The 12,412-nt window shown below is 44.8% G+C and overlaps 1 protein-coding gene and 1 long non-coding RNA gene across 3 annotated transcripts; one reads left to right on the top strand and one right to left on the bottom strand.

The window, feature by feature from the left end:
• Positions 1–5,566: 5,566 nt before the first annotated feature.
• LOC129597177 (zinc metalloproteinase nas-14-like) lies at positions 5,567–7,981 on the bottom strand. Of its 2 annotated transcripts, XM_055494637.1 has the most exons (6): positions 7,794–7,981; positions 7,552–7,679; positions 7,374–7,458; positions 7,134–7,266; positions 6,690–6,871; positions 5,572–6,614 (listed from the first exon to the last, which is right to left on the bottom strand). In XM_055494637.1, the coding sequence occupies exons 1-6, from the start codon at positions 7,879–7,881 to the stop codon at positions 5,950–5,952; spliced, it is 1,281 nt and encodes a 426-aa protein (XP_055350612.1). In that variant the 5' UTR covers positions 7,882–7,981; the 3' UTR covers positions 5,572–5,949. The 2 variants fall into 2 exon arrangements, with proteins under 2 accessions (XP_055350613.1, XP_055350612.1); XM_055494638.1 differs by lacking the exons at positions 7,374–7,458; positions 7,552–7,679 and having other exon boundaries at positions 5,567–6,614.
• Positions 7,982–9,276: 1,295 nt separating this feature from the next.
• LOC129597216 (uncharacterized) lies at positions 9,277–10,188 on the top strand. The gene is made up of 4 exons (XR_008691541.1): positions 9,277–9,387; positions 9,466–9,584; positions 9,672–9,758; positions 10,067–10,188. It is a non-coding gene; the product is annotated as an uncharacterized LOC129597216 (long non-coding RNA).
• Positions 10,189–12,412: the final 2,224 nt, after the last annotated feature.

The following is a 12,412-nucleotide window of genomic DNA, read 5'->3' as shown; positions in this document are numbered from 1 at the left end:
TTTGCGCCAGAGAATTGGTACCGAAATTCAGCGAGGAAATGCAGTTTCTGTTCTCGGTACATTTAGCGACATGATTGAAAGTGATGTCATGGCCGGATTTTTGTTCTTGTTTAACATTTAACTTGTGAATTATATGTGGGCTACTTTTTTACAATAAAATACAGATACGGGAATGCAGGATACTTATTAGATATACTGATTTTGATATCCGGCAGAATGTGGATTAATTTTAAGAGAAGTTTAAACTTCATAGACCGCCTACAGTCAGACAGAACGCGGGAACACCCAAAAAAAGTTTGTTTTACTAGTACTGATCAAGATCTTTGTAGTTTGTACTTGTAACTTGTAAGTACCAAACTATAGAAGTCTTACTCGTACTCTTGTACAAACCATGAGTCCATGTCACATGCACCGGTGTCCGGTGACATGGTGATAAATGGGGATAATACGAGACATACGTGACATGGTGATAAATATTAAATCGTGACATGGTGATATTATTAATATTATCTGTAGTCTTTTTTATTATTTAAACATTAAATTTATTCTACAACTCTTCAGGACTCCGTTATTGATTGTACGAGGCACTTGTTATTTTATTAATAGAACCAGTCATACCAATCGAGCTCCCTAAAGCCATAATTGGTGTAAACTGGGAAATATATTGACATGCTATACGGAAGTCGCACCGACTACCGTACTCGATGACCAACCATACACAGTCGGTACAGTGGGAATACGCTCTGGACTCCGATGAGTGGTCGTACACAACAAACTCTACTTCCGCTAGGTACTGCGGATGTGCCTAACAAAAGCTACCGAAACCCAAACACTCAGGAACTTCCCAAATGTTTAATCAACAGAACAGAACGCACTTCTACCAGAAGGTCACACCTACATTCTAGTAAAAGCTAACTTCTCAGTCTTCAGACTCTTCTCACTCGTCAAGCCCAAGACTCGAACACCTCCTCAACACACTGAACATGCAACGAGAATCGCCAATGTAATTAGTGATCAAATGCGTTAGATAAGAACAGCAATCGTACGTAACAGAACAGATAACACGTACGTCACAGCACGTACGTACGCAATACACGCTTTCTACGCATAGCGTGTTACCCCCACTGCAGGGAATTAACGTCCGCGTTAATCAAAAGCAAAACAAACAGAACAGAACCAGTGAAACAAAAACTCAAAATCCAGGAATAAAGTACCGTGATCCTGGAGGATCCATCGCATCATCCGTGCATCCTCATCCGTGTGTGGAATCCGGGGTATAACGGGGATTCGAAGAGCGGTCCAAATCAGCGATCCGTTCACGTCCTCCGGAGTTCCTGGTTCCACACGCGTCCATCATCATCGTCCAACGCTGATTTTTCCGTCCGTTTCCATCCAGCAAAGTTTTTCATCCATCCTTTCCCTCCATAGAGCTCAAGGATCCACAGTTAACCAGCCAAACACATCAGAAATGGCAAAATTTCTGATAACACTGGCAAAATCAATCAACAGCACGAATCAAAATGGATAAATAAAATCCATTTATTCAGTATCTTTAGCGTGCCACAAAGTGGAAAGTACATGACCACTTGCTGCGGGCAATCACCCCCACTGCAAATGAGCACTTGCAGTCAAACGCTCAAACCAAATCAGAACCGAGCAGATCACAAGAACCAACACGATTGTGCGGTTCTTGCATCGATTAAACAAACCCGGCCATTACAGCCAAACTCATCCAGAATAAGCTCAGGCATGATCGATCAGAACTGGATTAACCATATCCAGTTCGTAAACAATCAAACAGTAAACTGTACTGTTTATAACTGTAGAAGTTCAAAATGATTTACTAAAATCATTTTCGAAAATCGCAAACGCTGCACCGCAGCAAAGCACGTAACTGCAACACCGGCGGGTACGGCACAACACACCAAGTACTTACACTATAAGTACTAAATTTCAATTTATAAACAGTCATAATCCATAACTGTTTACTATCAATCACATTTCACAATCAGCATCCCCTTTTTGCTGATTAATTCTGCGGCTGCGATTAAAAGCAAGTTTACTGTCAACACACCCGTGACAGAAAGAGCGCACCCACAACGTTGCAGTCAGAACTTAAACGTGAGCATGACAATGCACACATTCTACCTCCGTCTTCCACAATTGTGCATTCATTCCCGGCCAGTAATAATTCCACAGAATATGCTTACGGACTGACCAACAATCGTGCAATTCACCAGCATGATAACTCTCATGGCAGTTTTGTAACAAGTCCTGACGGCTTACTTCCGGTACGACAATACGGTGTCGACCGTACCTACCGCCCTTGCTACGGTATACGATGCCACGATAAATGTGAAACTGTTTCACATTTACTTTTTCATCCCGACTCATTTCCGTTTCGGGATTTTCGATCAGGAACGTCAAGCGCTTTACATAAGCACTTCCTAACTGCTTCTGACGCCAGTTTCCGCGAGCCCGAGCACCCCCACTGCAAAGCGAGTGCCCCTTTGAACGGCGTACCGAGCTGAACTGCACTTGGGCGGCTCCGCCCCCACTGCAAGTTCCCTTCCATGCATTAACTTCTTGTTCACCGTTAATCTGCACACTGAAAGAATTAACTTCCGGCCTACGCAGTAAACACAATCCCAAATTATTACTTTCGGGATTCTTCCCTGTCGACTTTCTCATCATGTAAGCCTTGATTACATGATCAGGCGGTTCAACTGTCACCGGCTTCCGTGGTTCAGTGCTGGTACACTTCTTTCCAACATGAGCGCCATGGCACTTGAAACAAATCGGCTGCCCGTCCGGAAAATACCACTTTGCGTAATTAATGGTAACCTGCTTACCATTATCACTTGCACTTCCGTCAGACTTCTTCGACTCACTAACAACGGTCTTATCTGTACTGCTGCTACCATCACTTGGCTTCTTGCCACTGAACTGCTTCACATCCGAGTAAACCGAACCCGGATTACTATTTCGCAGTTTAAACTGCAGTTTCAGCTCTGACAAAAACTCTTCCACATCTGTCACTCTTTTTTCCTCCATGTACTTGAACCAGCTAAATCGGTTCTTTTTCAAACCTTGCTTCAAATAGTAGACACGTTCAGATTCGTTCAAGTCTAACTTTTTGAACGATGTCGTAAACCAGTCAACATAGGAGTTCGGAGTATCGTCATTATTGAAATGACGATCAGCAACCTTATCGCGAACGGCCATCAAATCCTTTTCATCCGAGAAATGTTCTCGGATCATCTTTTTCCAATCGGACCATTTTAACTTCTTATTCAAATCATACTTATCTAAGTACCAGGTAAGCGCCGTACCAGTAAGGCAGCGCGACAGGCACTTACTGATGACGTCACTATCCGACCAGCTGTTGTGGTTCTTACAGTTATCCACACTCTGGATGAACTGTTCAACCTTATTGGTATCTGTTTTCCCATCAAACTTTTCAGGATACATTGTATCTGTCCTGAATGCCCCTTTCATCGCACTAGTAAACTTCTCCATATCGAATGGAACAGAAACAGTACTACCGCCCTTGGCCTCCTGTTCCTTTAATCGGCGATCAAGCTCAGCTACCTTTGCTTCCATTCTGGTCAAAGCAATTGTGCTGACTTCAGATATCGTAGGTGAGGGACTACGCGACTCACCCAAACATTCCTGCATATTATGAGCACGTTCACGCAAATCCAGAAACTCATCCAGTTTGTAGTTATCCTTGACCACATAGACGGGCTTCTGAATTGCACTGTACAGCTTTCGTATAGGATCAATCGTATCCTGTACTACTTCGCTGCGTCGACCTGCCTCAACATGCGGGACAAAGGTGACGTCATCATTCACTGAATGGCGTCTATTATTCCGATCAGCTTTTAACTTATCGACTTTAGCATTAAAAGCTTTTTGCTCAGCTAGAAACTTTTCATACTTCTTATTCAAAGCAGCTGTGCCTTCTTGAAAACTTTTCTGCGCCTGTTGCTTTTCCAACTGAAATTTCTGTTTTTCCAGTTGCAACTTCTCGCTTTCTTTATTGACATGCTCGAACGCGTCCTGCATTAACTTTGCATCTCGCGTACGCATAATGCCAAGCAATTTCACCTGATCAGCAAACTTGTTATGGCGATCAACAACATCGTCATATCTTTCGATTAAATCGTTATACTTTCCAGTTAATTCATCATGTTTCAAAATGAGCGCATGATATCGAGCCTTTTCTGCATCCAATTCATTACGTAACTGATCGACCATGATAGCGGTTGATGACTCATCGCCTTCTTTGGCAACAGGCTTACTGTAGCGGTCATCAGCGACATTATATCGCTGATAATCAACAGCAGCCAGTTCAGTATTACTACCATCATTATCTCGAGTCAATACGGCTGAATGATCTGGAGCATTATTAATCTGCTCCAATACCTTATTCATCTCTGTCAGGTCCAAATGCTGAGTTACCGCGGCATCCTTCGCAGTACCACCCGCGTCACTGGCTGACAGTGCATCGCCCTCACTGACTGCAGCTTTCACAGCGCCGCTTTGCTGCACATCCGACCCTGGACGACCTGCTTTGCTGCCACCTGCTGCATACGTATCCGGCTTCTTACGGGCAAGATACTGCATCCACTTCTCATGCAGTTCTGTGCCGTACTGCTGATCGTAATCATGCAAGGTCAAATGGATCGTTCTACGGGCGGGAATCTTCCTTCCTGCCTGGATCCACTGGTCGTAGCCTCCTGGTTTTTTACCACCATTTAGGTCATATTCAACCCACTCCTGGCTTAACTCACCAGTACGAGGAAGAACAATTTCCCACTTCTTACAAAATTCACCAACCTGTTCATCTTCGGGAAGAAACCACTGCACTGTAGGCGGGCTTAAGTAATCCGCCTTTTCCAGCATGGCTTCGAACTCGTCAACTTTAATCATCCCTTTTCGTCTGGATGCTTTGCTTTGCCCAGTTGATGGCTCTTCTCTGCCATTCTCCTGTCTAGCAGTTAATGCTGATGGATCAGACAGTACACCATCCATTTTACCTGCTTGACAAAGCACAGACAAGACACGAGATCCAGGTCAATGCACCCGGATGTAAGTCTGTCCAAATAACCGGGCTTACGCCACGACTTCTCAGTACACACCGTACCGATACACAGTACAAGAACAGATTATGGACTCCCGTCCTGCACCTGGCTCGCACTTAGGAACCGTGCCTCGCGTGACCTTCTGAAGTCACTGCGGCAACAAACTGCGGTCTAGCACATGGCTCTCACTTAGGAACCGTGCCTCACGGGACTCTCTGAGGATCCACGTGGCCAACCAACACAACCAAAACCAAGCAAAAAGAAACCACACACTCACCAGACGATCCAGACTCCCAAGGGTTGTTAAAATCCGGTGGGCGCCATGACATGCTATACGGAAGTCGCACCGACTACCGTACTCGATGACCAACCATACACAGTCGGTACAGTGGGAATACGCTCTGGACTCCGATGAGTGGTCGTACACAACAAACTCTACTTCCGCTAGGTACTGCGGATGTGCCTAACAAAAGCTACCGAAACCCAAACACTCAGGAACTTCCCAAATGTTTAATCAACAGAACAGAACGCACTTCTACCAGAAGGTCACACCTACATTCTAGTAAAAGCTAACTTCTCAGTCTTCAGACTCTTCTCACTCGTCAAGCCCAAGACTCGAACACCTCCTCAACACACTGAACATGCAACGAGAATCGCCAATGTAATTAGTGATCAAATGCGTTAGATAAGAACAGCAATCGTACGTAACAGAACAGATAACACGTACGTCACAGCACGTACGTACGCAATACACGCTTTCTACGCATAGCGTGTTAATATATGGTTCAGCTGACTTAATGACGGTGACATGCTGCCTTAGATTTCGATTAACTACATTTTCTTGCGTTCAGTTTAAAGGCATTTATCCAATATCCGGAGCTCCGAAAGGAAAAAATTGTTGACTGAAATTAGTAATAGGAATTTTAGGATTGACAAAGGGTTGAAATGGGAGGAAAGTGAAACTCCCAAATGGAGCCGGTGCTGCTGTCGTGCTGGAGCAGTGTGCACAGGCAGTTTCCTTGCCACTTTCTTCGCTCATCGGGATAGGGGCAAAGGTCGTGGTAAAAAGCCAGGGTACGAAGAAGCCAAACTGATCGAAAACTGATTTCTTCGGGCTAGTTGTTGCGGTGCTGAGAGACGTTGCCGTAGTTGCAGAGATTGCAACTGTCGAAGCGCGTGACTCAGTTGATTTGATTGCTTCCGTTGGTGTCTCGGTTGCCGGTTTGATAGGTGACGTCAGTGTGCCGATGCTAGCCGGGTCACGGCGCTCGTTATCCATATCGTTTTTCAGAGGTTCTTTCGGTGCAGTCGGTAGTGAATCGCATTGATAGGCTTTCCGAATACGTTCAACGTCCAGCCGTGACATTCGTTTACGCTGTCCGATGGGGGCCTTTTCAACCTTGGGGAGGATGGTAGGCAGGCTGTAATCTTTCGCAAAAGCGTTGTAGTGGTAGTGCATGATTGACTCATAATCATATGGCAGCCCTTGCATGTCGCCTCCGTACTGCTTGAAATTGTCTTCTTGCTCTGACCACAAGAAACGCTGCCTTAATTGCGGTGATTTTAGATACATCATCCATAACCAGTTGATAATGTACATACCTCGGTCGACATTCTTCCAAACAATCGTAATATGCTCGTCTCGATCTGCCCGTGACATTTCATGATAGAACCCAAGTGCATGCATGATTTCATGTTGTATAAGTCCGATTTCCTCTAAGCAGTTCGCGTGTAGTGCAATATCCTGTCGCGACGCGCTTTGAACACCAACGTATGACTGACAACTGCAGCAACAAGTAAAAGGAATTTTTGGTAACAATCTAATGAATCTATTCAGCGTGGTCATCTGAGTGCGCCAATCCTGAACAGTGCCTGCCTGCGCTGCTATGTACAGTACAAGTAGTTGAATGCGCTGCTACGTTAACTACATACATGTATAATTTCAGAGCAACTGCAAACTGCCTTCTAAATACACTGTATCTAACAAACGTTGGTTTCTGTTGTCGATCGATCTGCACTATACTTCTATAGAAACTTCGTTCATACCCTGTTCCTCGATAAAAATAAACATAAGGCTCTTGGTCGGATTCACGGTGTCGGTAAAATGTAATACAATCGGGACCGGTCTCGCGCGAAAGATTTACCATTGCGTTCACAATTGCAGCCTCTTCCTCGAACTCTGGAAAGAAATGTGTAAATTTCAAGATCGAGATGTCTTAAAATTATAAGGAAATTAATATAAATTATTCAAAGAAATTATTCAAAGAATTAAAATTTTGTAAGTACTGAAAGAGTTGCTGATCATGAATGGTACGCGTCCTCCGGGCCACAGGGAATCCCTTTTCCTTATCACGTCACGAAGCATTAATTTCTGTAATATCTATATTTATGTAAACCGAAGAAGGGGCAACGCTGCAGCGGCCGGTATCAGTTTTCGATTTCGGTTTGTTCGATTTTCACTTACACTATTTGTGTTGCTAGATTTATCTATTCCTAAAACATCGCCTTCATACAAGTCCTTCCTATATATCATTCGCAAATTTTTCCCCATGGATTCTTTCAGTATTTCTGGGTCGATAAACTTTCGCCAGTCTATACAACCGAGACAGTATAATTAGCTAAAGATGGTGTTTGATATCATTCGTGCGGTGATGGAGTACTGTAAAAGTTGTGGTATTGTTGTCGTAGTTTTACGAATCTTCTTACCGGGTGGCAGATCCGATAACTCTTCCGGTTTTGCATAAGAAATTAATAGTGTCGCTGCACTACAAATGCCGATAATGTTCGCTATCATGCTTTATATAGATATGAGGCTGCACTAATGGAAGGATCAGCTGTTTCGACTGGCGTAAGGATGTACTGTAAACAAAGTTTTGATCGCTGAAAACCATACAGCAATGGAAACCAGACTGGTTGCTCAATATGCTACTGTAAAGTTACGACACGGGATGGTGAATTACCGCAGAACGCCTCCAGAACTTTACGTCCGGTTGGCCATATCTGCGGGGTGTTTACGCTTTTACCAAAGAACAGCAAAGTGTTTATTGTGCATACACTTACAGCCAAATTTAGTGTGAACGGGCTTATACTACATTTAAGTTACCCATTGTGAATGTTGGATCACGCTGTCCTATTGCGCTGCGTACTTAGTTCTGAAGGAAGCGGTCAATTAGATCTTTAAGTGCTCGCACTATACAGTATACATACTGTACTTAAATATTGACCTACTGACATACCACGCCACCTTTCACGCTAAAACACGTACATATTCTGCAATGTGCAAATTAGTTTAATCAAGATTGCCAATTTACATTACTATTCACTAGTATTCAGTACATATGTTACGTACTGTACTATAAACATTGTGCATTATGCATACCATCCATTCTCAGAAGTAACCAGCAAATTTCACTGAACACAGCAGAAGCAGATCTACCGAACCAGGCCGGTACGTCTCAGGATGGAGTAATTTTTCACTATAAACTATTAAAAAAACCATGAAAACACATTTTACAGACAATCACTTGCGGATATGACATGAAAGGGCAAAGATGTTTTGTTCATGCCACGTCCTGACGTACCAGTTAGGTGTGAAAATGTACCCTTTTAGCAATTAACAAAGGAGTAGGTTGCTCCATGGAGAACACTGACAGTCTGACAGAAGTACCGCCAAACGGCCGTATTCGTATAAACACATGTAAACCTAAAACTGTTTAACAGTTCATTAAGCCGGGAATCAAAGGTCACCAAATTTATGTGGCATGTAAGTGTTGTCTTCAGCTGACCTGATTAGGAGTTAAAATCTAATCTTTCGTGTAATGATATAGCTGAATTACATACGCTACGTTTACTCAAGAGCAAAAAACCGAGAAAGTTTCTGCAGTATTATGTTGCGTAAAGTACGAGGGTCTCTCATATGCGAATATCTCTTGTTATTCCTACGTTAAATAAACGAGTTACAGAGTACGGCAGCTTAGATTTTTTTAGGACGTTCCCATAACATGTCAAGCAAAGTACAGTATCTCCTGACTTGTTTCCATAACCGATGATATAATCTTTTTAACTACTACTTACTCTGTTCGAGCCATCAGACATGGATGCACTCAACTTGCTAATCAAGACATCGCGTTTCAACTTTCGTTACTGTTAGTCACTTTGCTTCCTAATTATTTATTTACGCAGATAAGGAGAAATACTTCAGCTGATAATACAGTGCGCTGGAGTGTGCTTGATGTTTTGTCGTTGCGATTTTAACATGCATTATTGCATGTGGCAGTGTGTTTTGCTTGGCTTCTTTATGGTAAGACCATCTGGCACTAAAATTGAGTGTCCTTATTTGTGCATATAAGTGTGACCTCCTGATTTTTTTCTGTTATAGAACGCCCGCGCGTCCGACTACCCACAACGTTACTCACGGCCAACCCAGAAGAACGCAAGTGCGTACGGAGCGCGTAGTCACTTCAGAACAAATGCATCGCGAAGCTACTATGGCTCTGGGTAATATTTTTGAATAATAATGAGTTCTTTCTTGTATTTGGAATAAGTACTGTAGTTAATAGCAACTTGACTCATTAAGTGTTTTAGAGCATCCTTGCCGGCGGCCTACGATGTCGGCTACCAAGACAAAAATGACTATTCACGTACGAAATCTCGGGATACGGTTCGTCCTAGGTACGTACACAAGTCAGTTTTGTAGGTAGGGATAAAATGCACGTTTAGTAATGTTACCAACTTACAATTAGTATCCTGCAAGATATTTGTCCAGCTGAAGGGAATACTAGGCGCGCTCATATTGTACAAGTACACATGCCTATAGTGATGTAATTCTAAGAGTGTTACGGGTATATCGTACAGCACTTTGTGTTCTTCGCAGGCAACAGACAGAATTTTCTAATATTAACATTGACAACAATTGCAACGATGCGCAGTAATACGTCTTATTATGCATGGAATAGCTTGACATGTGCAGCATGCCGCAGGTACGAATATGAAGACAATTCGAGAAAAGCGGGAGGCTATGGCGCACAGCCTACGGGATGTAACTGCGCCCCAGCCCCGTCCACTGCCACACCAGCGCCTGCGCCAACGCCAGCACCTTTACCTAGGAATCTGGAAGCAGGTAATCGAAATTAGTCGACCTATACTGTAGCCGCTACATGAAATTGTCCACTCCCGGGCCGGGGTCTGCCTCCCACTGTTGGGCAGTGTGCACTTTACCAAGAACATCTAAGCTGATCGAGCAGCCTGTGCGACATCTTCTCCACACCAAACTCGGTAGAAGTAGTACTGGGACAACTTTACGCGCCATCTAGCGGCTTAGTACAGTAACATGTGCACAACCCATCCAGTGACTGGAAGATCGGGTTCAGTGCTTCCGTAACTGACTCGGCCATGTCACCTTTATCAGATGGCGCTGACTAGGCGCGCATCGACCATCGACGGCGAAACAAAAGCAAACCCGGATGAAGGCTTTAATGCCGAAATCTGACACACACCGCGCTTTGCGCGCAAGCCAAGAACCAACTGGTCTCTGTAGGCAGCGCAGCTGCCTTATAGAGCCATCAAAGCGCATGCAAATGCCCAGACAGGAAAAAACCCAAAACCAACCAATGAGAGAAGGGCTGAATCATAAGCCCGCCCTGATATCCCTGTACGGTCTAACACTGAGCTCCTGCGAAGTGCAGGTAAATGGCGTGATGCGCCGTAAAAGAACAGTGGATACAGGGACCGGTACGGTCCCTGTACTATGTCTAATAGACTGTACTACCGGGTGGCTCGGTTCCAGTTCGGTCGGCTCACGTGGTCCGGTATGGGATCTGGTTCAGTCAGGTTTGGTCCGGCTCGGTCCAGGTTTGGTCGGCTCGGATCAGGTTCGGCTTAGGAGTGGTTCTCGGTCGGTTTGGCTCGGGTTCGGTCGGTCTGGTTCGGCTTCACGCGATCCAGTGCCTAGGTCAACGCACTGTCGCGACAGAATCCAGGGTCGGATGCGGAAATCGGTAGATTCCGCATTTTATCCGTCTGGAGAAAGGTCATGGTCTGGGGAAAATCGGGCAGGGGTTTGGGGCACAGGTACGGCCATGACCCTGCAAACACAAAAATACGCTGCTCCGGGTAGGGAAAATCAGCTGCTCCGCCGGGGGAAAAGGTTGTTGTCCCAGGTAGGACGGGCAGGGTTTTGGTGGGGGGGAATTTCTCGGCGTGGTGATGGTGGTCGATCCGGCCGTGGGGATCGGGGTTGGCATGGCTGTTGGTGGTGGTGAAGGGTCCGCAGGTTTCCTGCTGGTCCGGGTTGCGTCCACCGTCGGCATCCGTCATCGGTACGGTGTGGCTGTGGGTTTGTCCGTCCATCGCTGCACTTCTGGCTTGGCGACATCTCCATCCCCTTCTGGGAGAGGCAGTTTCCTCCGCGTTCTGCGGGAGTGACGGCACAGCTCCGGCGACTGACGGGAAATCCGGAGGAGCGGGTGAGCTCCGTACCCGGGGGTGGCACAGGGCGCGATCACGCGATCTGGTCCACAACTCAGAGGTGGCCCGTGAGCGGGGCAAGCCCGCTGTGCAACACACGAACGTCTCCGTGATCTGCTACCATATCAGATGGCGCTGACTAGGCGCGCATCGACCATCGACGGCGAAACAAAAGCAAACCCGGATGAAGGCTTTAATGCCGAAATCTGACACACCGCGCTTTGCGCAAGCCAAGAACCAACTGGTCTCTGTAGGCAGCGCAGCTGCCTTATAGAGCCATCAAAGCGCATGCAAATGCCCAGACAGGAAAAAACCCAAAACCAACCAATGAGAGAAGGGCTGAATCATAAGCCCGCCCTGATACCTTTCTCATTATTCTGTTCTTTTGTTGTACAGTTGCAGTCCGTATTTGCACGGTCATTCGTGGTACGTTTACAATGTTTACATGGTACCAATTTCTAGTATCTAAAATATTTTAAAGCAATAAGAACACATTATTTAGAAGCAGAGATAAAGAGCCTCCATGTTTGAGAATTGAGACTAAGTGTGCCGGTTACGTCGATCAGGAACAAAAAACTTGACGGTTTTTTTTTGAAACGAATATATGTATATTTACTATTAATAATTTTTCCTTTGATACTCAGTTTGTAAAGTTAGTAAAAAAATAATCACACTTTAACTATTAATTGACCCTGTATATAAGTGCGCAGAATCAGCATTAACAACTCGAGGTACAGCGTAATTTTAATTTAGTTTATCCCTTCGCTTCGATCATTTATGTAATATCAGCGGTGCAAGGTACCCTACCTACGTTTAACAAGCTGTTAAAATAATTGCAACGTTTCATTGTGCAGATTCAT

This window comes from Paramacrobiotus metropolitanus, unplaced genomic scaffold (assembly GCF_019649055.1).
Source record: "Paramacrobiotus metropolitanus isolate TYO unplaced genomic scaffold, Prichtersi_v1.0 Parri_scaffold0000101, whole genome shotgun sequence".
NCBI lineage: Eukaryota > Metazoa > Tardigrada > Eutardigrada > Parachela > Macrobiotidae > Paramacrobiotus > Paramacrobiotus metropolitanus.
Note: the sequence above shows the minus strand (reverse complement) of the source record. Positions and strands in the feature narration are given on the sequence as shown.

Bases quoted from the DNA above. Each gene is read 5' to 3' on its own strand.
- LOC129597177 (XM_055494637.1), bottom strand. From the start codon at position 7,881: ATGATAGCGAACATTATCGGCATTTGTAGTGCAGCGACACTATTAATT. The intron at 7,459-7,551 runs GTAAGTGAAAAT...TAGATATTACAG, and splicing joins AATCTAGCAACACAAATAGT to AAATTAATGCTTCGTGACGT. The intron at 7,267-7,373 runs GTACTTACAAAA...ATTTCTTTCCAG, and splicing joins CATGATCAGCAACTCTTTCA to AGTTCGAGGAAGAGGCTGCA.